Source organism: Salmo salar, chromosome 23 (assembly GCF_965601325.2).
Source record: "Salmo salar chromosome 23, fSalSal1, whole genome shotgun sequence".
NCBI classification, from domain to species: domain Eukaryota; kingdom Metazoa; phylum Chordata; class Actinopteri; order Salmoniformes; family Salmonidae; genus Salmo; species Salmo salar.
The window spans coordinates 22,966,242-22,993,222 of NC_138313.1; the positions used below are offsets into that span (position 1 = coordinate 22,966,242).

The window sequence follows — 26,981 nt, forward strand, 5'->3', positions numbered from 1 at the left end:
AGCCCTTTTTGCCACGGACTTTGAACAGTCAGGTTGAAGCGGGTTTTCCCGCCCCAGCGCTATATAAGTAGCATGCAGGACCTCTCCAGGTAGCCAGGTAGCTCAGGTGAAATCCCCTTTTCATTAGGACTGCTGCAAAAGACTACTCCTCCACTTCAGGTGCGTATTACTACCCTTGATACTCCACATTAGAAACAAGACAAATTCAAGTAATATAGCAACAAAACAAAATCACAACAAACAAAGATATGCTAGGAATTGTTACCTATAGCTGTATGCGCTTATAGCCTCAATGCTTATTATTTCTGTTGACACTCAGCTTCACACACAGTTTGGTGCCAATGACTGTTCTCAAGGGTGCTATTTTTTGCAGTTTTTACCTGCTTTCTTTTTTTTTTGTCAAATGTTGCCCAGATAACGATGATAATAACTAGAATTGTTATTATTAGAATAATTGGTATTCATTGTATTAGTTAGCCTAGTAATATGCCTATTTTGCCACTATTGTTGCCTATTGTTGTTTGCGATAACTCAATTTGATCCTTGGAAAAGAGAACTTAGAGAGCTTTACTGATTACACTTTTCTTATGGTTTTCTTGAGTATAGTAGGTCCCTAGCCGACAGTCATATTTGTATGTCTCTGTGGACTTTATCAATGTGGACGTGAAAAGCAACATCACGATGAGTTATTCCCATGGAATAATTTACCATAATTGAAAGGAATAATTCTCATATTTTGTAACATCTTGTGACAGGCACAAGATTGCTTGGCTATGCATTGGAGGATGAACAAATAAACATTTCAGGAACTCTTTAATAGAGGTGTCAATATAAAAGGACTGTGTTTTTGTTTCCTCTGAGAATAATAATAATTTTTTAATAATAATTGATTCATTCTAGTTAAAACTGTTTAGCCTTATTCCGATTTACTTTGATGGCTTGCTACAGTACATGTTCTTCAGGTTTTACCTTAAAGTAAAGTACATCATATTTGCCGTAGGGCAATGGCTCCACGTCCAGAAGTCAGAGATACCTCTTCACCCACTCTTGGTATGTACAGTTGGCTACTCCTTACTATATATGACATCCATACCTCACCACCAGGCAGCACCACACACAGAGGCAACATCATCTCACAATTCTCCTAATCCCACAGATGATGCAGATACGGCACCCAAAGACTCAGTCGTCCTGCCAGCATATTCTACAGAGGACAAGTATGAGGATGACCCCTGGAACCTCCCTGAACTGCAGAACAATGGACTCAAGTGGTCAGGTGAGATAGATTATGGTTGTTTCTCAAATGGCACCCTATTCCTTACAAAGTGCACTTCTTTCCCCTTCCACTGAGGTGAACATTTAGGCGTTTTAAGTGAGAACCTGTGTGACTACACCAACCAAAATCTGGTTCCTCATCCAGTCTCATCTCTCTCTTTGGAAACAGAGTTGGATACCAAAGGGAAGGTTATGCGGGTTCTGACTGCGATTGTCAAGTTCATTCTGCTGGTTGGATTTCTCTACATGTTCGTTTGCTCTCTAGACGTCCTGAGCTCTGCTTTCCAGCTAGTTGGAGGTAACATTAAACCCTGCCCTCTCTCTCTCTGTCAGAGTTGACAAAATGAATATTATGGTTTCATATCTTACTGAATCTTTGTTGATGCACGTAATCCAATCCAATCATATGATATAATATAGAGTCCAAATCAAAGTATAAAAATGTATGTTTGTTGTCAACCAGGTCCTGATAAGGACCTACTGTATCTGTCACTTCTTAGGTTTTAACTCTACTAATTTAATGATAGTCTAATCCTCTCATGTTGATGACGTTACATAATATTATTCACAATTACAATTGTCCTGTCATTCCATAAAAAAATATCTAAATATGAGATGTTTATGGATATGAAAGCGTTTATGGAACGTTTTCATGATGAATTTGGCCTTACCTTTACGCTGTGTCTGCATAGGTAAGGCAGCTGGGGACATCTTCCAGGACAATGCGGTGCTGTCCAACCCTGTGGCTGGCCTGGTGATTGGAGTGCTGGTCACAGTGTTAGTCCAGAGTTCCAGCACGTCCTCCTCTATTGTGGTCAGCATGGTGTCTTCTGGATGTAAGTATACACACACACACACACACACACACACACACACACACACACACACACACACACACACACACACACACACACACACACACACACACACACACACACACACACACACACACACACACACACACTCTCTGTGTCTTTATCATAGTGCTGGAGGTCCAGTCTGCAGTGCCAGTCATTATGGGAGCCAACATTGGAACCTCAGTCACCAACACCATTGTGGCCATGATGCAGGCAGGGGACAGAAATGAGTTCCGCAGGTACATCTAACTGAATTACTTTCTAAAGATTCATAACACTACAGTGCTCGAATTCAGGCATTATATTTACTGGTAGTTACTGATAATATATTTAAATGACTTATTTAATTGGATTCTTATTGAGCAGGCGTTTATAAATATATACCTTTTATTGCTGTACGATAAAGAATGTGACCTACACACTTAAACCTGAAAGAAGTAAAGCAATTTTGTGTGGAAGTTAAAAACTTTTTTACGTCAGATACAGACACAAAGCACGTCAGGAGAAGCAAGAAAAAGCACAATTTTCACAGCAGATTGTACACAGGCTGTTTAAATGGCCAAAATGTTGATTTATACATTCACAAATTTTACACATTTTGACTATCACTAATGTCATGATATTTTGGGTAAAGTAATAAAGAAGGTCAATTCACTATGATATCATCAAATTTGTATATGGACATGACTACATTGTTCAAAATATTGCCTTCTTGCTCGATTGATGAATATAGCCATAGCAAAACGGCTGTCAGTCAGCTCAAGACGTTTCTAAACAGCCTCAATTGATAGAAGTATACTTCACAATTTTGGACTGTAAAAAAGCCATTGTAATTTGCTGATTGGTAATGAGCAACATTTCTGGGAAATAAAATATCAAGCTTGGTAAATTGTGAGCTGTGTGTTATTTCTTCCAGGGCGTTTGCTGGTGCCACAGTGCATGACTTCTTCAACTGGCTGTCTGTGGTAATCCTGCTGCCTCTGGAGGCAGCTACTGGTGTCCTGTACAAACTCACCAAGATCGTCATCGACTCCTTCAACATCCAGGGGGGAAACAACGCCCCTGACCTGCTCAACGTCATCACCGACCCTCTCACCGATGCCATCATAGAGGTAGGATCAGCATTTTACCATCGCAATTCATCTGATTAATCCCTATATGAAATGTGAGGTGGATCACATTAGCTTGATTAATTCACCTTATAAAGCAAAATACGCAATATGAGAAGTGAAAGTTATTAGAATGTATTTATATAGCTAGCAAGATACAGTACCTATACAACCCTGAAACATGTCCGAAACATTTATGAAACATCTGCTTAATATTACATTTGAGTTGATGAAGAAGTTTAGTAGGTTTTAAATCATCTTTAACTAGTCTGAAACCTTTATTTTCCTCTAGCTGGACAAAAATGTAATCCGTGACATTGCCACCGGTGACCCAGCAGCCAGAAACAAGAGTTTGATTAAAATCTGGTGCAAAACAGAGAAAATCACGGTAAGATTTTTAGATTAACGATGACCCTGTCACCAGTGTTGGGAAAGGTACTCTGAAAATATAGTTTACCAAGCTGCCAATTACTTCACACTGGGAGAAGTTAAGCTACATTAAAGCTACCCTTAAGAAAAATATAGTTTGCTAAATGTACTTTGAAAATGACTTATTGACAAATTATTATATGTAAATCTCTACAAATTGCAAGACAGATCACTTTGGGGTCATAATAACAGAATGTGTAATTTAGCCTATTGAACACAAAGATATGCTTCATGAGAGAATTAGAGAGGTCTGATGCTGAACAAGAAAGGAAATGATTGCGTACTTCACCCATATTTTCTTTTCTTTTAGCAAAAAAAGTAGTATGTAGTTCCAGTAGCTAGTTACACAGTTACATGGCAATAAAGTAATTAACTACAGAAAACACTACCTAGATTTGAATATAGTTCAACTACCGCCAAGCTACTGCAAAATGTAATTAAATTACTTGTTGAACTACACGTAGTTCACTACTCCCCAACACTGCCTGTCACACCAGCTACACAGGAGGTTGGTGGCACCTTAATTGGGGAGGACGGGCTCGTGGTAATGGCTGGAGTGGAATGGTATCAAATACATGCCATTCCATTAGCTCGGTTCCAGCCATTATTATGAGTCGTCCTCCCCTCTGCAGCCTCCAATGACCAGCAATTACTAATCAGATAGTCAAGCAATGAGCTATTTTTATAAGTTTGATGTTTGATTGATGATTTGCGAGTTTTCCGACAGTAAAAACAAGATAACGTTGTGAGAGTGCTATCTCTTAAGCTCTCTTCTCAGGGTTAATGTTTGATAGATCTTGTAGTTTGGCCAGAGTGATTCTACTTATAAGTTCCAGTGCCTTACTGATACTATATCATGTCATCATGAAGGTGGTATTTTCTTAATAAAATGATGCTTCTTTACTAGTCATAACGTCATTAAGGTCATTGTTTCCATAGGTTTTGATTACTTAGTGATAGCCAAAGTTACTGTGCCTTTTATCTGTATTGGCCTGTGTTTTATCAGTGAGGAAGAGGCGAAGCGAGAGGGTTTACTCGGTCCAAAATCTGTCCATGAAAATAAGGAATTTTTGTATGGAGATAAATGAGAGAGGGTTGAAAAAAATCATTGCTAATTTGCTACGTGAGGCTTATTTGATCAAATACACGTTTCGTAATGGTTAGGTTGTTACGAATACACTGATATAAGTGGACACCTGCACCATTTCAGCAACCTTGAAAAAACCAACTTTATACCGGAGTTGTGCCTGTTGTTCACATGCGTATCTGCCCTCTCATAGGCTAGAATGGTCTCTCACAAGATCGCGCCTCCTCCTGCCTGCCTCCCCTCTTTGAGGAGATGTATTTTCATTGTTAGAGCGGTCACTGGACTATCTGGTCAATATAATAGATCATCTTTGTTTTTATTCTCTTCTGTTTTAGACTCTTGTGAATATAACAGTTCCCTCAGCTGCCAATTGCACGACCGGTGCCCTCTGTTGGGTGGAAGGCAACAAGACATTGACCCAGATAAATGTCACTGAAACAATCAATCTAGAGAGATGTAAGTACAGCACAATCACTGAACAGCCCTTGACCCTACAAAGGTCTTTACAGAGCAATTTGAATTGCCAGATACGCTAAACCAAAATTCTGTGAAACCTGAGAACCCCCCCTCCCCCCCCACTGCCAGACAAGGCCACATGATACAAGGACAATGACTTCCATTCAGTCTATAAAGTGACTCGGCACATATCCTCATTTCACCCCCTCTGCCTGCTCAAATACCCTCCCCCACCCTCTCCACCTGCTCAAAAGGCCCATTCATCCTGACCAGCTGAAGCACCTGAGTGGCCCAAGGCCAAATGACGGGCCAGTGCTCCCAAGTCTGACACAGCCAATCAAAATGAATACCTGTACGCTTGGATCTGAAATCAGTCAATCAAAACAAGGGAAAGGGTCACTGCTCTCGTTATGACTTGGACCAAATCCTGTTGTAATGTAACCCCCTACATTGGGTCACCACACGTCAGAGCTAAGTGTAGAAGCTATGGGGGAAAAAAAACAATGTCGACTAATCAAATCAAATCAAACTTTATTTTTCACATGCGCCGAAAACAACTGTAGTCTTTACCGTGAAATGCTTACTTACAAGCCCTTAACCAACAGTGCAGTTCAAGAAGAAGAAATATTTACCAAGTAGACTAAAATAAAAAATAATAATAAAAAGTAACAATATAAGTATAACAATAACGAGGCTATATACAGTGGACACCGGTAATGAGTCAGTGTGCGGGGTTACAGGCTAGTTGAGGTAATCTGTACATGTAGGTGGAGGCGAAGTGACTATGCATAGGTAACAACCAAACAGTGAGTAGCAGCAGTGTACAAAAAGGAGGGGCGGGGGTGTCAATGTAAATTGTCCAGTGGCGATTTTATGAATTGTTCAGCAGTCTTATGGCTTGGGCGTAGAAGCTGTTGAGGAGCCTTTTGGTCCTAGACATGGCGCTCTGGTACCACTGCCGTGAGGTAGCAGAGAAAAAGTCTATAACTTGGGTGACTGGAGTCTCTGACAATTTTATGGGCTTTCCTCTGACACTGCCTATTATATAGGTTCTGGATGACAGGAAGCTTGGCCCCCATGATGTATTGGGCTGTTTGCACTACCTTCTGTAGATGCAGAGCAGTTGCCATACCAGGCGGTGATGCAATCGGTCAGGATGCTCTCGATGGTGCAGCTGTAGAACCTTTTGAGGATCTGGGGACCCATGCCAAATCTTTTCATTCTCCTGAGGGGGAAAAGTTTTTGTCGTGCCCTCTTCAAGAATGTCTTGGTATGTTTGGACCATGATAGTTTGTTGGTGATGTGGAAACAAAGGAACTTGAAACTCTCGACCCGCTCCACTACAGCCCTGTCGATGTTAATGGGGGCCTGTTCGGCCCACCTTTTCCTGTAGTCCATGATCAGCTCCTTAGTCTTGCTCACATTGAGGGAGAGGTTGTTGTCCATGACACCACACTTCCAGTTCTCTGTCCTCCTCCCTATAGGCTGTCTCATCGTTGTCGGTGATCAGGCCTACCATTGTTGTGTCGTCAACAAACTTAATGATGGTGTTGGAGTTGTGTTTGGCCACGCAGTCGTGGGTGAACAGGGAGTACAGGAGGGGACTAAGTGCACACCCCTGAGGGGCCCCAGTGTTAAGGATCAGCGTGGCAGATGTGTTGTTGTTTACTCTTAGCACCTGGGGGCGGCCCATCAGGAAGTCCAGGATCCAGTTGCAGAGGGAGGTGTTTAGTCCCAGAGTCCTTAGCTTAGTGATGAGCTTCGAGGGCACTATGGTGTTGAACGCTGAGCTGTAGTCAATGAACAGCATTCTCACATAGGTGTTCCTTTTGTCCAGGTGAGAAAGGGCAGTGTGGAGTGTGATTACCATTCTTTCTATCTATTCCATAAAATCTGTGGAAGTCATGTCAGGACTGAAAAATTACCTTCTCACTAATCGTATTACCTTCTCTCTAAGATCACTACATTTATTACCTTCTTTCTAATCTCACAAAAGTTTAATTACCTTCTCTCTAATCTTTCATTGTTATCGCCCTTTTGTCCCATTTAAATCTTCAATAATATTTGGCATCTTCCCATGCAGGCAACCATATCTTTGTTTATGTTAACCTGCCTGACCTGGCTGTGGGCATCATTCTGCTGGCCCTGTCCCTTCTCATCCTCTGTACCTGCCTCATCCTCATTGTCAAGCTGCTCAACTCCATGCTTAAGGGACAGGTGGCTGTGGTCATCAAGAAGGTGCTCAACACAGGTGAGCAGACATTTCAATCTACTCAGTCTTCTCAATCTACTCAGAATGCTGGTAGAACATACATCCTGTTTGATAGTCAGCAGTGGTACATCTTGATGTTTGATGAGCAACAATGGTAAAGCCACGCTGCAGCTTGAAGGTCACCTCAGGTGCTCTGGACCAAGATCAGGTACAACTATGCTGTGATCCATACAGTCACTTTGATGTTGATGTTGAAAGTAATCCTAACGTTCACTGTGGTCGCCAAGCAAATGCTTAACCTGCTGTGTCTTGTCTGTTCAGACTTCCCTTTCCCCTTTGGCTGGGTCACTGGTTACATTGCCATCATGGTCGGAGCAGGAATGACCTTCATTGTCCAGAGCAGCTCTGTCTTCACCTCTGCAATCACTCCCCTTGTTGGTGAGTAGTTTTTTAGCTTCTATCTATCCACTTACCTTTAGCTGTCTCCAATTGCATCCAAACCTACTGACTAATGTAGAGAGCATATACTCAAGTATGATTTCAGTATAATGTAATCGTTCTCTCAATTACCCAACAGGTATTGGTGTTATTAGCCTTGAGAGAGCTTATCCCCTGACATTGGGCTCAAATATCGGCACAACTACCACTGCTATTCTTGCTGCTATGGCTGCTCCTGGAGAAACACTGGCCAACTCTCTGCAGGTTTGTTGTAGTAATCATTCATTTTCATGGCAGTTTCATATTGCTCTCTGTCCACTCTCTCCGTATGCATCAGTGCTATTGAAGTCTTACTCACCCTGTTTGCATCTCCTCCTCTCCAGATTGCACTGTGCCATTTCTTCTTCAACATAGCGGGGATTCTGCTGTGGTACCCCATCCCCTTCACTCGGATCCCCATCCGCTTGGCCAGAGCCCTGGGGAACCACACAGCCAAGTACCGTTGGTTCGCAGCGCTCTACCTCTTACTCTGCTTCTTCCTCATGCCCCTGACCATCCTGGGGCTCTCCCTGGCCGGCTGGCAAACCCTGGTTGGGGTGGCCGTACCCATCGTTGTCCTCGCCATCTTCATCATCGTTGTTAACCTGATGCAGGCACGTTGTCCTCAGTACCTGCCCAGCGGGCTGCGTGACTGGGACTTCCTGCCCCGCCCCCTGCACTCCATGGCCCCCTGGGACCATGTGGTGACATCAGGCATGGCCTTCTGCGGCGCTCACTGCTGCTGCTGCTGCAAGGGCTGCCAGAGTTCTGAGGATGAAGAGAAGGGTTTGCAGGAGAGGAAGAAGAGTCTGGAGATATATGATAACCCAGTCCTAACCAGAGACGATGAGCCGCAAGAGACCTCCAAGGAAACTATGAAAGCTACACAGCTCTAACACAGTTAACATATTTATCTATAAGACACATATAACCTATTTGTAACATGTTTGTAATTCTCCAAGTTTGCTTTGGCTTTATGGAGTTAACCAGTCTCTGTTTCGGTGATATTGTATCATGTGGTGTAAGCCTGAACAGGGAAACTGCACATCTTGTAGGAAAACATCACCAAAAAGTGAGTGTCCACTGTATATACACTGAGTATACTAAACAACAGGAACACCTTCCTAATATTGAGTTGCACCCCCTACCCCCATGCTCTTCATGACATAGACTGACCAGGTGAATCCAGGTGAAAGTTATGATCTCTTATTAATGTCACTTGTTAAGTCCACTAGAATCAGTGTAGATGAAGGGGAGGTCGACAGGTTAAAGAAGGATTTTGAAGCCTTGAGACAATTGAGACATGGATTGTGTATGTGTGTCATTCAGAGGGTGAATGGGAAAGACAAAATATTCAAATGCCTTTGAACGGGGTATGCTAGTAGGTGCCAGGCACAACGGTTTGTGTCAAGAACTGCAACGCTACTGTGTTTGTCACACTCAACAGTTTGCCGTGGGTATCAAGAATGGTCCACCACCCAAAGAACACCCAGCAAACTTGGCACAACTGTGGGAAGCATTGGAGTCAACATGGGCCAGCATCCCTATGGAACGCTTTCGACATCTTGTAGAGTCCATGCCCCGACAAATTGAGGTTGTTCCGAGGGCAAAAGGGGTGGGTGCAACTCAATACCTAGTCATTACGTTTAGCAGCTGGTCTTATCCAGAGCAACTTACAAGAGCAATTACGGTTAGGTACCTTACTCAAGGGCACATCAACAGATGTTTCTATAGTTGGCTCGGGGATTCAAACCAGAGAACTTTCGGTGTCTGGCCCAATGTTTTTAACCACTAGGTTACCTGCCTCCCTGGGATTGATAACGCATAAATGTAAGCTAAAGGGTACAGTAGATTGCTCACCCCTGGAGGGTTGTGCTCTAATGCTGTAGCTAGTTTATGGGAGGTTGTATAAATATATACAGTACCAGTCAAACGTTTGGACACACCTACTCAATCAAAGGTTTTTCTTTATTTTTACTATTTTCCACATTGTACAATGATAATGAAGACATCAAAACTATTAAATAACAAATATGGATTCACATAGTAACCAAAAAAGCGTTAAACAAATCAAAATATACTTTATATTTGAGATTCTTCAAAGTAGCCACCCTTTACCTTGATGACAGCTTTGCACACTTCTCTCAACCAGCTTCATGAGGTAGTCACCTGGAATGAATTTCAATTAACAGGTGTACCTTGTTAAAAGTTATTTTGTGGAATTTATTTCCTTCTTAATGTGTTTGAGCCAATCGGTTGTGTTGTGACAAGGTGGGGTGGTGTACAGAAGATGGCCCTAATACTTTAAGACATGATTACTTTGAGACATGAAGGTCAATCAATAAGGAACATTTCAAGAACTTTTAACATTTCTTCAAGTGCGTTTGCAAAAACCATCAAGCACTGTGATGAAACTGGCTCTCGTGAGGACCGCCACAGGAAAGGAAGATCCAGAGTTACCTCTGCTGCAGAGGATAAGTTCATTAGAGTTACCAGCCTCGGAAATTGCAGCCCAAATAAATGCTCCATGGAGTTCAAGCAACAGACACATCTCAACATCAATTGTTCAGAGGAGACTGCATGAATCAGGGCTTCATGGTCTAATTGCTGCAAAGAAACCACTACTAAAGGACACCAATAAGAAGAAGAGACTTTCTTGGGCCAAAAAACACAAGCAATGGACTTAGACCAGTGGAAATCTGTCCTTTGGTCTGATGAGTCCAAATGTGAGATTTTTGGTTCTTTGTGAGACGCAGAGTAAGTGAACAGATGATCTCTGTTCACTTACTTTGATGTGAGGTTGCCACCGTGAAGCATGAGGGAAGAGGTGTGATGGTGTGGGGGTGCTTTGCTGGTGACACTGTCAGTGATTTATTTAGAATTCAAGGCACACTTAACCAGCATGGCTACCACAGCATTCGGCAGCAATACGCCATCCCATCAGGTTTGCGCTTAATGGGACTATCATTTGTTTTTCAACAGGACAATGACCCAACACACCTCCAGGCTGTGTAAGGGCTATTTGACCAAGAAGGAGAGTAACAGAGTGCTGCATCAGATGACCTGTCCTCCACAATCACCTGACATCAGCCCAATTGAGATGATTTGGGATGAGTTGGACCACAAAGTGAAAGAAAAGCAGCCAACAAGTGCTCAGCATATGTGGGAACTCCTTCAAGCCTGTTGGAAAAGTATTCCAGGTGAAGCTGGTTGAGAGAATGCCAAGAGTGTGCAAAGCTGTCATCAAGGCAAAGGGTGGCTACTTTGAAGAAGGCTACTTTTAAGACTTTTTTAGTTACTACATGATTCCATATGTGTTATTTCATAGTTTGGTGTTTTCATTATTATTCTACAATGTAGAAAATAGTCATAATAAAGAAAAACCACTGAATGATTAGGTGTGTCCAAACATTTGACTGGTACTGTACTACTGATAGTAATATGTGAAATGTATCTGATGTGCTTTTGGACAGTAGCCACCTGGGCAGGACTTTGCCCTGCATCCTTTGACCCATAGATATTTCACCTGGGAGACCAGTCCTGATTATGGTGCTCAAGGCAAGGTGCACTTCATGAGTAACTCATGGTGATAGCACTTTATAGTTAACTACTAAATCAATTGGTACAAATGGCAGCAGATTACAAAACCAAATACAAGGTTATCATTGTTATGTTTTCTCAAATAGGCCATTTGCACGTTACCAATTCAATCTATAATTTCAGACTGTATGTGTTTATCGCTAAAAACAGGTCAGGTGGGCTTTTGCCTTCTAGTTTGGGGTAGATATTGATGCATAATAATCCATACTGGTCTCATAGACCAAAAAATGTATACATACCATACGAAACATAACATATCATATTTAATGGAGTGTCTCGGATTTACTTACAGAATAATATGAAATGCTCTGAGACCACATTGCAGAATTGGAAATGTGTTATAATGGGTAGCTGATACTGTATCTAATGAGTTGATAACAGAGACTTGGGGCTTTATTCAATCGCTTAAGCGTTACAAATTGTGTGATAGAAATGTAAAGGTAATTTCCCATTGAGGATATATCCAGCGTATACCGTGAATGCAGTCTCCGCGAATGTGGGAACATTGCCTTTAAATTTCAATCACGCTGTACACTGATAGGGACTGAATAGAGCTCTTTGACACTTTTATTTCTGAGAGTTCTGGCACTGGTGATAACATTGGATAAAGAGTTAAATACTCAGCTGTTTCAAATAATAGCCAAATTATTTCAAGATTATTGCTATCACATTTAATTGAACTCTCTTTTTTTTAAAGGGCAGTTTACAGACTATGGTTTAATGCATGGCTTAGACCACGCATCAACTCAATCTCTGGTTACAATGGTTGCCCGTGGGAATATTAAGAGGGTTTGACTAAACAAAATATTATTACAAAGTGTAGGGTTGAGAACAATTCAAAATGTCACATTTATTACTCTGGTCACAGTGCTTGTTGGCAATGAAGTACCAAGATTCAATGTCATATCAATCTTCATTTTGGGGGGAGGGGAGAAATACTAGAAATTAAACTGCTGTTTAGTTCTATAAATTACCCAACATAGTACCAGCTCTAACATCACCATAACACGACAGCAACAGTGAAGTACTGTATGTACATGTTCATCACAGTACGGTGGGGCATTAGTTTGTTTCACAGAACACAATCATATCTGCCTCATTGACACACATACACTACATGACCAAAGGTATGTGTACACCTGCTATTTGATAATCTCATTCCAAAATCATGGGAATTAATATGGAGTTGGTCCCCCCTTTGCTGCTATAACAGCCTCCACCTTTCTGGGAAGGCTTTCCACTAGATGTTGGAACATTGTTGCGTGGACAGCCGCAAGAGCATTAGTGAAGTCGATCACTGATGTTGGGCGATTAGGCCTGGCTCGCAGTCGGTGTTCCAATTCAATTCATCCCAAAGGTGTTCAATAGGGTTGAGGTAAGGGATCTGCGCAGACCAGTCAAGTTCTTCCACACCGATCTCGACAAACAATTTCTGTATGGACCTTGCTTTATGCACAGGGGCATAGTCATGCTGAAACAGGAAAGGGCCTTCCCCAAACTGTAGCCACAAAGTTGGAAGCACAAAATCGTCTAGTATGTCATTGTATGCTGTAGCTCTAAGATTTCCCATCATTGGAACTAAGGGGCCTAGCACGAACCATGAAAAGAAGTTGCAGACCAATATTCCTCCTCCACCAAACTTTACAGTTGACACTATACATTGTGGCAGGTAGCGTTCTCCTGGCATCTGCCAAACCCAGATTCATGCGTTGGACTGCCAGATGGTGAAGCGTGATTCATCACTCCAGAGAACACGTTTCCACTGCTCCAGAGTCCAATTGCGGCGAGCTTAACACAACTCCAGCCAAAGCTTGGCATTGCGATACTTAGCCTTGTGTGTGGCTGCTTAGCCACGGAAACCTATTTCATGAAGCTCCAGATGAATAGTTATTGTGCTGATGTTGCTTCCAGAGGTAATTTGGAACTCGTGATGAGTGTTGCATTCGAGAACAGACCATTTTTACGCACTACGCGCTTCAGCACTCGGCGGTCCCGTTCTGTGAGCTTGTGTAACGTACCATCTTCTGGGGCTGAGCCTCCAAGACATTTCCACTTCACAATAAAAGCACTTAACGTTTACCGAGGTAGCTCTAGCAGGGAAGAAATTTGACAAACTGACTTGTTGGAAAGGTGGCATCCTATGACGATGCCACATTGAAAGTCACAGAGCTCTTCAGTAAGGCCATTCTACTGCCAATGTTTGTCTATGGATATTGCATAGCTGTGTGCTCGATTTTCTACACCTATCAGCAACCGGTGTGGCTGAAATAGCCGAATCCACTCATTTGAAGGGGTGTCCACATACTTTTGTATATATAGTGTACACGGAGAACAGACATTGAACTGTGAGAAACTTACAGTAAACCTTGGGCATGAGTTTAGGAGTGCTACACACACTCATACTGTTGCTAACCCATCATATTTACTCTGGATAATGTTATGGATAGGATTGATACTAACCCTTACTAATAAATCAAGCAAGATTCTGGACAGCTACTCAGACAAAATCTCTAGTGAGTTAACAGTGCTGTAAAGTAACTAAGCAAAAATACTTTGAAGCACTACTTATGTAGATTTTGGGGGTATCTGCACTTTACTTGACTATTTATATTTCTGACAACTTTTACTCCACTACATTCCTAAAGAAAATATGTACTTTTTACTCCCATACAAGTACTCGTTACATTTCGAATGCTCAGGCAGGACAGCAATATGGTCCAATTCACGCACCTATTAATATAACACGTTGTCATCTCTACTGTCTCTGATCTGGTGGACTCACTAAACAGAAATGCTGCATTTGTAAAATAAGTCTTGAGTGTTGAAGTGTGCCTCTGGTTGTCCATAAAATAATCATTTAAAAAAAATTGTGCCTTCTGGTTTGCTTAATGAATTTGATGTATAGCATTTACTTTTTACTTTTACTCAAGTATGACAATTGAGTACATTTTCCACCACTGTAAATTAACAAGCATAAGCCAGTCCATATGATCGGCCTTGGACAGACAGATGTTTAGGAGGGGCCCCCAAAGGAGAGCTCTGTTCTAGTATTAGAACAGAGCTCACCTTTGGGGGACTCCCGAGTGGCGCAGCTGTCTAAGGCACTACATCGCAGTGCTAGAGGCGTCACTACAGACCCAGGCTCGATCCTGAGCTGTATAACAACCGGCCGTAATCTGCCCAGCGTCGTCCAGGTAGGGCGAGGGTTTGGCTGGGGGTGCTTTATTTGTCTCAGTGCACTCTAGCGACTCCTTATGGCAGGCCAGGCACCTGCAGGCTGACCTCAGTCGTCAGGTGAACGGTGTTTCCTCCGACACATTGGTGCAGCTGGCTTCCGGGTTAAGCAGGCGGGAGTTAAGAAGCAAGGCACTCACAGCCAAAGTAAAAATCCACGATTCCAACATGGATTGTCTACTCAGGGAAAACAGGGTGATGAAGGAGTCGCTACTAGACATACAAAGTCGTAGCATGTGTGAAAATATATTTTTTTCTGGGATTCCTGAGGACGCATCCAATAATCCAGAGGGCGCAATCAGAGAATTCATGCAATCCGCCTTGAAACTTCCTATAGAGACTGTAAACAAGGTGGCTTTCCACCGAGTACACAGACTTGGACCTCGGAGCGACAAGACCAAGGGTCCCCGACTGATCATCGCAAAATTTGAACACTACCAACAAAAGGAGCTGATCAAAAGCAAGGGAAGGGAGCTTAAAGGGACCAAATTCGGCCTCAATTACAAATTTCAAAGGGAGATAAACGAACGTCATAAGAGACTGTATCCGGTACAAAGGCAACAAAGGGAGGAGGGTAAGCGTGCCTTTCTCATTCTGGACAAACTCTTTATAGATGGACAGCTATTCCGAGACAGCTCCATAACACCATGGCTGTACTAAATTCTACAGGGACTTCAGGTTACGAAAAAAAGAAAGTATGGGAACTGTAAAAATATCTGAACACTAGGAAGTGGATATGAACACACACGTACTCAATTACATGCTCGCTTACACATACAGACGTATACATACACACACACACACACACACACCTGTTCTTGCCCCTCTCTCTCTCTCTCTCTCTCTCTCTCTCTTTCTCTCTTTTCTCTTCTCTTCTCCTCCCTCTCTCTCTATTGTCGAGAACTGTTTTATAATTTAATATGTTTATTGTTTGTTTACCTTTTTTATGTATTTGTCTACAAGTTGATATATGTTTACAACAAGCAAGGGAAAGATAGCAGAATTGGAGGATTTGCTGAATAATAACATATTGTACGGATATATTTGTACTGTAGTGAAGCAGTCTCTTGAGTAATGCAAGGTTTCTTTCATGATCATGTGAAACGTCAATTGCTATGGAAATGCAGGGATGTGTTTTTCAATGACGTTAAAGGTAATTATGATTTACATTTACATTTAAGTCATTTAGCAGACGCTCTTATCCAGAGCGACTTACAAATTGGTGCATTCACCTTATGATATCCAGTGGAACACCCACTTTACAATAGTGCATCTAAATCTTTTAGGGGGGGGGGGGGGATTAGAAGGATTACTTTATCCTATCCTAGGTATTCCTTAAAGAGGTGGGGTTTCAGGTGTCTCCGGAAGGTGGTGATTGATTCCGCTGTCCTGGCATCATGAGGGAGCTTGTTCCACCATAGGGGTGCCAGAGCAGCGAACAGTTTTGACTGGGCTGAGCGGGAACTGTGCTTCCTCAGAGGTAGGGGGGCCAGCAGGCCAGCGGTGGATGAGCGCAGTGCCCTCGTTTGGGTGTAGGGACTGATCAGAGCCTGAAGGTACGGAGGTGCCGTTCCCCTCACGGCTCCGTAGGCAAGCACCATGGTCTTGTAGCGGATGCAAGCTTCAACTGGAAGCCAGTGGAGAGAGCGGAGGAGCGGGGTGACGTGAGAGAACTTGGGAAGGTTGAACACCAGACGGGCTGCGGCGTTCTGGATGAGTTGTAGGGGTTTAATGGCACAGGCAGGGAGCCCAGCCAACAGCGAGTTGCAGTAATCCAGACGGGAGATGACAAGTGCCTGGATTAGGACCTGCGCCGCTTCCTGTGTGAGGCAGGGTCGTACTCTGCGAATGTTGTAGAGCATGAACCTACACGATCGGGTCACCGCCTTGATGTTAGTGGAGAACGACAGGGTGTTGTCCAGGGTCACGCCAAGGTTCTTAGCACTCTGGGAGGAGGACACAATGGAGTTGTCAACCGTGATGGCGAGATCAAGGAACGGGCAGTCCTTCCCCGGGAGGAAAAGCAGCTCTGTCTTGCCGAGGTTCAGCTTGAGGTGGTGATCCGTCATCCACACTGATATGTCTGCCAGACATGCAGAGATGCGATTCACCACCTGGTTATCAGAAGGGGGAAAGGAGAAGATTAATAGTGTGTCGTCTGCATAGCAATGATAGGAGAGACCATGTGAGGATATGACAGAGCCAAGTGACTTGGTGTATAGCGAGAATAGGAGAGGGCCTAGAACAGAGCCCTGGGGGACACCAGTGGTGAGAGCACGTGGTGCGGAGACAGATTCTCGCCACGCCACCTGGTAGGAGCGACCTGTCAGGTAGGACGCAATCCAAGCGTGGGCCGCGCCGGAGATGCCCAACTCGGAGAGGGTGGAGAGGAGGATCTGGTGGTTCACAGTATCAAAGGCAGCAGATAGGTCTAGAAGGATGAGAGCAGAGGAGAGAGAGTTAGCTTTAGCAGTGCGGAGAGCCTCCGTGACACAGAGAAGAGCAGTCTCAGTTGAGTGACCAGTCTTGAAACCTGACTGATTTGGATCAAGAAGGTCATTCTGAGAGAGATAGCAAGAGAGCTGGCCAAGGACGGCACGTTCAAGAGTTTTGGAGAGAAAAGAAAGAAGGGATACTGGTCTGTAGTTGTTGACATCGGAGGGATCGAGTGTAGGTTTTTTCAGAAGGGGTGCAACTCTCGCTCTCTTGAAGACGGAAGGGACGTAGCCAGCGGTCAAGGATGAGTTGATGAGCGAGGTGAGGTAAGGGAGAAGGTCTCCGGAAATGGTCTGGAGAAGAGAGGAGGGGATAGGGTCAAGCGGGCAGGTTGTTGGGCGGCCGGCCGTCACAAGACGCGAGATTTCATCTGGAGAGAGAGGGGAGAAAGAGGTCAAAGCACAGGGTAGGGCAGTGTGAGCAGGACCAGCGGTGTCGTTTGACTTAACAAACGAGGATCGGATGTCGTCGACCTTCTTTTCAAAATGGTTGACGAAGTCATCCGCAGAGAGGGAGGGGGGGGGGGGGGGGAGGATTCAGGAGGGAGGAGAAGGTGGCAAAGAGCTTCCTAGGGTTAGAGGCAGATGCTTGGAATTTAGAGTGGTAGAAAGTGGTTTTAGCAGCAGAAACAGAAGAGGAACATGTAGAGAGGAGGGAGTGAAAGGATGCCAGGTCCGCAGGGAGGCGAGTTTTCCTCCATTTCCGCTCGGCTGCCCGGAGCCCTGTTCTGTGAGCTCGCAATGAGTCGTCGAGCCACGGAGCAGGAGGGGAGGACCGAGACAGCCTGGAGGATATGGGACATAGAGATTCAAAGGATGCAGAAAGGGAGGAGGAGGCAGAATCAGGAGATAGGTTGGAGAAGGTTTGAGCAGAGGGAAGAGATGATAGGATGGAAGAGGAGAGAGTAGCGGGAGAGAGAGAGCGAAGGTTGCGACGGCGCAATACCATCCGAGTAGGGGCAGAGAGAGAAGTGTTGGAGGAGAGCGAGAGGGAAAAGGATACAAGGTAGTGGTCGGAGACATGGAGGGGAGTTGCAATGAGATTAGTGGAAGAACAGCATCTAGTAAAGATGAGGTCAAGCGTATTGCCTGCCTTGTGAGTAGGGGGGGAAGGTGAGAGGGTGAGGTCAAAAGAGGAGAGGAGTGGAAAGAAGGAGGCAGAGAGGAATGAGTCAAAGGTAGACGTGGGGAGGTTGAAGTCACCCAGAACTGTGAGAGGTGAGCCATCCTCAGGAAAGGAACTTATCAAGGCGTCAAGCTCATTGATGAACTCTCCAAGGGAACCTGGAGGGCGATAAATGATAAGGATGTTAAGCTTGAAAGGGCTGGTAACTGTGACAGCATGGAATTCAAAGGAGGCGATAGACAGATGGGTCAGGGGAGAAAGAGAGAAAGTCCACTTGGGAGAGATGAGGATTCCAGTGCCACCACCCCGCTGGCCAGATGCTCTCGGGGTATGCGAGAACACGTGGGCAGACGAGGAGAGAGCAGTAGGAGTAGCAGTGTTATCTGTGGTAATCCATGTTTCCGTCAGCGCCAAGAAGTCGAGGGACTGGAGGGTAGCATAGGCTGAGATGAACTCTGCCTTGTTGGCCGCAGACCGGCAGTTCCAGAGGCTGCCGGAGACCTGGAACTCCACGTGGGTCGTGCGCGCTGGGACCACCAGGTTAGAGTGGCAGCGGCCACGCGGTGTGAAGCGTTTGTATGGCCTGTGCAGAGGGGAGAGAACAGGGATAGACAGACACATAGTTGACAGGCTACAGAAGAGGCTACGCTAATGCAAAGGAGATTGGAATGACAAGTGGACTACACGTCTCGAATGTTCAGAAAGCTAAGCTTACGTTGCAAAAACCTTAGACTAAAATGACTAAAATGATACAGTACTGCTGGCTGGTGAAGTAGGCTAGCTAGCAGTGGCTGCGTTGTTGACTTTGTTGGTGCTGACATCTTCAGGACAGGAATACCGGTTTACTTAACGGAGGAATAAACACACATGTTCATCATTGGTGTTTTAACCAGAACGGGGGAAAAATGCACTTTATTTATTTTCGCACATGTGCAGTCCTACATCTCTCATAGGGCATGACTGTACCAGTGTAACAACACAACTCAACAACATATTAGTCCACATGCCAACAGACTTTGTTTGAAAGTGTAGCTGGCTAGGTAACCTCGATAGTTTCAGTACTACACCTTTATCATGGTACAAAGGCAACCATGTAGCTAGCTAACACTACACTAATCAAATTGTTCCGTTGTAATGTATTAGTTTCTACAGTTCTGCTAGTAGGTAGAAGTTGGCTAGCTAGCAGTGTTGACTAAGTTTTGGAGAACGGCGTCACGGAGGACGAAAATAGCTGGCTAGCTAACCTCGATAATTACTCTAAACTACACAATTATCTTAGATACAAAGACAGCAAAGACAACTATTTAGCTAGCTAACACTACTCCAATCAAATCGTTCCGTTGTAATGTATTAGTTTCTACAGTGCTGCTAGTTGGTAGAAGTTTGCTAGCTAGCAGTGTTGACTAAGTTTTGGAGAACGGCGTCACGGAGGACGAAAATAGCTGGCTAGCTAACCTCGATAATTACTCTAAACTACACAATTATCTTAGATGCAAAGACAACTATGTAGCTAGCTAACACTACACTAATCAAATCGAATGCAACTATGATGGTGATACGACATGGATTACAATTATCATCATGAAAATGAAGGCTCTACGCACTACAGGTTACATACATAGACACTCAACCATGCAAATTGGTGGAGTTATTATTTATTTCGACATCACACATTAGAGTCTTACTCTTATACAGACATCGTACACACTCTCACTAAATCACATCCAATATCATACACATCAACCTACTCAGATTTACTACACACATAATATCTTGTCTCAATTTTCTAACATCTGTGGCATTGACTCACAGGCAAACAGGCAAGGGAATAAAACAAATATAGCCAGAACCTATTTCTTGAATTCTAAATATTTGAAAGCTCTAATTTTGACCGTCATAATACCTCTGATGGCAGTAACTTTACAAGTACTAATTATGGTCAATTTAGACTGAGAATAGTATCTAGTTATGGCAAGGGGTGAAATAAGTATAACCAGTTATAATTGTAACAATTTCGCAGATTATAAGAAAAGAAGATCAGTCTTTACATGGCTAAAAGAAAAGGAATATAACATATACTGTTAACAGGAAACTAACTCTCCATCCTTAGACGAAGTTATGTGGAAAAAGGAATGGGGTGGTGAAATAATTTTCTGTCATGGGCAAAGGAACTCAAAAGGTGTGATGATATTAATTAACCAAAATGTTGATCTGAATGTGCAAATAGTCAGGAATGATTCGCAAGGAAGTTGGATCCTTTTGAATATGAAAGTGGACGAAAAAGAGATTTGGCTCATTAATCTATATGGTCCAAATCAGGATGATACAAACTTCTTCGAAAACATTTATACCAATTTATTGAACTTACAGGCAGGCAACAAATGATCAAATCATTATGGTAGGAGACTATAACACAGCGTTAAGTACCTCAATGGACCGTAAAGGTAATCACTCTACAAACTATCATCACCGTGCCCTTTAGGAAATCACAAATATTATGGACACATTAGAAATAGTGGATATTTGGAGACTAAAAATCCCCAATCTAGTGAGATATACACTGCTCAAAAAAATAAAGGGAACACTTAAACAACACATCCTAGATCTGAATGAAATAAATAATCTTATTAAATACTTTTTTCTTTACATAGTTGAATGTGCTGACAACAAAATCACACAAAAATAATCAATGGAAATCCAATTTATCAACCCATGGAGGTCTGGATTTGGAGTCACACTCAAAATTAAAATGGAAAACCACACTTCAGGCTGATCCAACTTTGATGTAATGTCCTTAAAACAAGTCAAAATGAGGCTCAGTAGTGTGTGTGGCCTCCATGTGCATGTATGACCTCCCTACAACGCCTGGGCATGCTCCTGATGAGGTGGCGGATGATCTCCTGAGGGATCTCCTCCCAGACCTGGACTAAAGCATCCGCCAACTCCTGGACAGTCTGTGGTGCAACGTGGCGTTGGTGGATGGAGCGAGACATGATGTCCCAGATGTGCTCAATTGGATTAAGGTCTGGGGAACGGGCGGGCCAGTCCATAGCATCAATGCCTTCCTCTTGTAGGAACTGCTGACACACTCCAGCCACATGAGGTCTAACATTGTCTTGCATTAGGAGGAACCCAGGGCCAACCGCACCAGCATATGGTCTCACAAGGGGTCTGAGGATCTCATCTCGGTACCTAATGGCAGTCAGGCTACCTCTGGCGAGCACATGGAGGGCTGTGCGGCCCCCCAAAGAAATGCCACCCACACCATGACTGACCCACCGCCAAACCGGTCATGCTGGAGGATGTTGCAGGCAGCAGAACGTTCTCCACGGCGTCTCCAGACTCTGTCACGTCTGTCACATGTGCTCAGTGTGAACCTGCTTTCATCTGTGAAGAGCACAGGGCGCCAGTGGCGAATTTGCCAATCTTGGTGTTCTCTGGCAAATGCCAAACGTCCTGCACGGTGTTGGGCTGTAAGCACAACCCCCACCTGTGGACGTCGGGCCCTCATACCACCCTCATGGAGTCTGTTTCTGACCATTTGAGCAGACACATGCACATTTGTGGCCTGCTGGAGGTCATTTTGCAGGGCTCTGGCAGTGCTCCTCCTGCTCTTCCTTGCACAAAGGCGGAGGTAGCGGTCCTGCTGCTGGTTTGTTGCCCTTCTACGGCCTCCTCCACGTCTCCTGATGTACTGGCCTGTCTCCTGGTAGCGCCTCCATGCTCTGGACACTACGCTGACAGACACAGCAAACCTTCTTGCCACAGCTCGCATTGATGTGCCATCCTGGATGAGCTGCACTACCTGAGCCACTTGTGTGGGTTGTAGACTCCATCTCATGCTACCACTAGAGTGAAATTACCGCCAGCATTCAAAAGTGACCAAAACATCAGCCAGGAAGCATTGGAACTGAGAAGTGGTCTGTGGTCTCCACCTGCACAACCACTCCTTTATTGGGGGTGTCTTGCTTATTGCCTATAATTTCCACCTGTTGTCTATTCCATTTGCACAACAGCATGTGAAATTTATTGTCAATCAGTGTTGCTTCCTAAGTGGACAGTTTGATTTCACAGAAGTGTGATTGACTTGGAGTAACATTGTGTTGTTTAAGTGTCCCCTTTATTTTTTGGAGCAGTATACATGGAGGAGACTTAATTAAGCTAGTCGTCTTGACTACTTTCTTGTGTCTTTCTCACTTGCATCAAAAGTTAAAATAGTTTTAATAGGAGACAGAATGCGATCGGATCATCATCTAATTGACATTCACATAACTCTTATAGATTTTCCACATGGACGGGGATATTGGACATTTTATCAAAGTTTACTAGAGGACAACTTATTTTTAACTAAGACAAAATAATTTATAACTGCATTTTTCCAGTACAATATAGGTTCAGCAAATCCCCTCATTATTTTGGATACCTTTAAATGTACCTTCAGAGGGCATTCAATTCAATATTCATCAATAATGAAAAAAAAGCAGTTTCTGGCTATAGAGACAAGACTAACAATGGAAATCCATGAACTAATAGTACGGGTAGATATCAATAAAAACGATACTACAGAGATACAAAATAAGTTAGAGAAAAAACGAAAAGAACTTGAGGAACTTATTCAAGAACGATCTAATGTAATCTGTTACAAACATAAAGCAAACTGGATGGAATATGGAGAAAAATGCACAAAATTATTCCTGAATCTTCAATACAGGAACGCTAACAAAAATAATTTGCAGAAACTCGTTACTGAAGACGGAGTCACCTATGATTCTCCGAATGACATTTTAAAAGAGGAAGCTAATTATTTTAGGCAGATGTTCCCTTTTCCGTCTCATCCTCTCCCACTGAATGAAAGTTACGGTAAGGAATTCTTTCCAAATAATATACAAAATGGAAAATGTTCAAATGTACAGAAAGATCAGTACGATGGCCAAATTACAGAGGAAGAACTTTTTGAGGCTATTACATCCTTACAGTCTGGAACAACCCCAGGGCTTGATGGCATACCGGTAGAGGTATATCAAGCCTTTTTTGATAAACTAAAAGCTCCATTGTTAGATTGTTTTAACTACTCCTATAGAAATGGTAGTCTGTCAGGTACTCAGCAGGAAGGTCTGATTTCTATATTATTAAAACAAGACCCAGATGGCAAATATAAAGACCCAGTCTATCTAAAAAAACTGTAGGCCCCTTACACTTCAATGTTCTGATGCAAAAATACTAACGAAATGCATAGCACTCAGAATTAAAAGTGGTTTTCCAGGTATTGTTCATCCTGATCAGACAGGTTTTTTTCATGGACGATACATTGGAGATAATATACGACAACTACTAGAAATAATAGAACATCATGAAACATCTAACAAGCCAAGTCTGGTATTTATAGTGGATTTTGAAAAGGCATTTGATAAAGTAGGACTGGATTTTATTTATAAATGCCTGGATTTTGTCCATTTCGGTAATTCTCTTATGAAATGGGTAAAAAAATAATGTATAGCAACCCCAGGTGTAAAATAGTAAATAACGGCTACTTCTCATAGAGTTTTGAATTGTCAAGAGGAGTTAAACAAGGGTGTCCGCTGTCACCATATCTATTCGTTTTGACCATTGAAATGCTAGCTATTAAAATCAGATCCAATAACAACATTAGAGGATTAGAAATCAAGGCTTAAACACAAAGGTGTCCATGTATGCCGATGACTCAAGTTTTATATTAAGTCCACAAGCAAGATCCCTGCAATGTCTCATTGAAGATATAGATAGCTTTTCTGTACTCTCTGGACTAAAACCTAATTATGATACGTGTACAATATTACGTATTGGATCTTTAAAAAATACAACTTTTACATTACCCTGCAGTTTACCCATAAAATGGGCTGATGGTGAAGTAGTCATACTTGGTATTCATAACACAAAAAATATAAATAAGCTCTCCACAATGAATTTCAATATAAAACTTGTAAAACAAGACAAGATCCAGCAACCATGGAGAGGTAAATAACTGTTTATTTATGGAAAAATTGCCCTGATTAACTCCTTAGTCATATCTCAGTTTACTCACTTACCTATGGCGCTGCCTACTCCTGATGATTCGTTTTTCAAATCATATGAGCAAAAAATATTTTGTTTTATCTGGGACACTAAAACGTGCCTATCTATAAAATGAATATGAATTGGGTAGGTTGAGCTGATTAAATATAAAAGCAGTAAATCTCACTCTAAAAGCTTCACTTATTTAAAAGTTTTACTTGAACCCTAAATGGTTTTTAAATAGATTACTAAGAAAAGCTCATCCATTGTTTGTGCAGATTGCCATGTCTCATTTTTGATTAATTTTAAAATTATACTTTTTTCAAAGTATCTCTCTTTTTCAAACAAGCATTGCAGTGCTGGCTACAATTTCAATTTCATCCCCCTGAAAAGAAGGAACAAATATTACAACAAATATTATGGCTGAACTCAAATGTGCTGGTTGATAAAATACCTGTATTTATGGGAAAGATGTTTGAAAAGGAACATTTGTTCTTAAATGATATTGTAAATTGGAATGGCAGAGTTATGTCCTTCATGGAGTTATCAAAATTGTACGGGAAGGTCTGCTCAATCCAAGAGTACAACCAATTGATTACAGCACTACACCAAAAATGGAGGAGGCAGGTGGCAGCGGTCGGAGGTAGGGAACTGGTCTGTCTGCCCAATATAAAGGATTAAAACTGGCGGAGGAATAAAAATAGCATAAATAGGAAAGTACACCAGTTTCATTTGAGGACCAGGATGTTGACAACTGTGCCATAGAGATTTCAAAATAGTTGGGAAGAGATTTTTGATGTACCGATTCCATGGTACAGGGTGTATGAGTTGATATACATTGCTCAAAAAAATAAAGGGAACACTTAAACAACACAATGTAACTCCAAGTCAATCACACTTCTGTGAAATCAAACTGTCCACTTAGGAAGCAACACTGATTGACAATAAATTTCACATGCTGTTGTGCAAATGGAATAGACAACAGGTGGAAATTATAGGCAATTAGCAAGACACCCCCAATAAAGGAGTGGTTCTGCAGGTGGTGACCACAGACCACTTCTCAGTTCCTATGCTTCCTGGCTGATGTTTTGGTCACTTTTGAATGCTGGCGGTGCTTTCACTCTAGTGGTAGCATGAGACGGAGTCTACAACCCACACAAGTGGCTCAGGTAGTGCAGTTCATCCAGGATGGCACATCAATGCGAGCTGTGGCAAGAAGGTTTGCTGTGTCTGTCAGCGTAGTGTCCAGAGCATGGAGGAGCTACCAGGAGACAGGCCAGTACATCAGGAGACATGGAGGAGGCCGTAGGAGGGCAACAACCCAGCAGCAGGACCGCTACCTCCGCCTTTGTGCAAGGAGGAGCAGGAGGAGCACTGCCAGAGCCCTGCAAAATGACCTCCAGCAGGCCACAAATGTGCATGTGTCTGCTCAAATGGTCAGAAACAGACTCCATGAGGGTGGTATGAGGGCCCGACGTCCACAGGTGGGGGTTGTGCTTACAGCCCAACACCGTGCAGGACGTTTGGCATTTGCCAGAGAACACCAAGATTGGCAAATTCGCCACTGGCGCCCTGTGCTCTTCACAGATGAAAGCAGGTTCACACTGAGCACATGTGACAGACGTGATAGAGTCTGGAGATGCCGTGGAGAACGTTCTGCTGCCTGCAACATCCTCCAGCATGACCGCTTTGGCGGTGGGTCAGTCATGGTGTGGGTGGCATTTCTTTGGGGGGCCGCACAGCCCTCCATGTGCTCGCCAGAGGTAGCCTGACTGCCATTAGGTACCAAGATGAGATCCTCAGACCCCTTGTGAGACCATATGCTGGTGCGGTTGGCCCTGGGTTCCTCCTAATGCAAGACAATGCTAGACCTCATGTGGCTGGAGTGTGTCAGCAGTTCCTGCAAGAGGAAGGCATTGATGCTATGGACTGGCTCGCCCGTTCCTCAGACCTGAATCCAATTGAGCACATCTGGGACATCATGTATCACTCCATCCACCAATGCCACGTTGCACCACAGACTGTCCAGGAGTTGGCGGATGCTTTAGTCCAGGTCTGGGAGGAGATCCCTCAGGAGACCATCCGCCACCTCATCAGGAGCATGCCCAGGCGTTGTAGGGAGGTCATACAGGCACGTGAAGGCCACACACACTACTGAGCCTCATTTTGACTTGTTTTAAGGACATTACATCAAAGTTGGATCAGCCTGTAGTGTGGTTTTCCACTTTAATTTTGAATGTGACTCCAAATCCAGACCTCCATGGGTTGATAAATTGGATTTCCATTGATTATTTTTGTGGGATTTTGTTGTCAGCACATTCAACTATGTAAAGATTTTTTTTTTAATAAGATTATTTCATTTATTCAGATCTAGGATGTGTTATTTTTGTGTTCCCTTTATTTTTTTGAGCAGTATATAAAACAACGCAAGATTCAAGACTTTGTGCTTTTCAGCTGAAATTACTATATAGAATTCTTGCCACCAGCAAAATATTGAATATTTGGGGCATAAAATCATCGAAGGTCTGCAGATTTTGTTGTGAGGACACAGAATCAATAGACCATTTATTTTGGTATTGCCCTCAGGTAGCCTG

At 43.2% G+C, this 26,981-nt stretch overlaps 1 protein-coding gene across 1 annotated transcript; it reads left to right on the forward strand.

Annotated features, from left to right (window-relative positions):
• Positions 1 to 12,475, forward strand: LOC106584216 (sodium-dependent phosphate transport protein 2B). Its single transcript, XM_014169253.3, has 13 exons — positions 1 to 159; positions 1,001 to 1,050; positions 1,157 to 1,276; positions 1,445 to 1,573; positions 1,968 to 2,111; positions 2,260 to 2,371; positions 3,049 to 3,244; positions 3,534 to 3,629; positions 5,093 to 5,213; positions 7,297 to 7,464; positions 7,747 to 7,863; positions 8,003 to 8,127; positions 8,247 to 12,475. The coding sequence occupies exons 2-13, from the start codon at positions 1,005 to 1,007 to the stop codon at positions 8,796 to 8,798; spliced, it is 1,926 nt and encodes a 641-aa protein (XP_014024728.1). The 5' UTR covers positions 1 to 159; positions 1,001 to 1,004; the 3' UTR covers positions 8,799 to 12,475.
• Positions 12,476 to 26,981: the final 14,506 nt, after the last annotated feature.

What these genes read in the sequence shown, in the direction of transcription:
- LOC106584216 (XM_014169253.3), top strand. Translation starts at nt 1,005, where the DNA reads ATGGCTCCACGTCCAGAAGTCAGAGATACCTCTTCACCCACTCTTG. An exon ending in GACAGAAATGAGTTCCGCAG is followed by an intron (nt 2,372 to 3,048) that starts GTACATCTAACT and finishes TATTTCTTCCAG; the next exon opens with GGCGTTTGCTGGTGCCACAG. An exon ending in TCACCGATGCCATCATAGAG is followed by an intron (nt 3,245 to 3,533) that starts GTAGGATCAGCA and finishes ATTTTCCTCTAG; the next exon opens with CTGGACAAAAATGTAATCCG.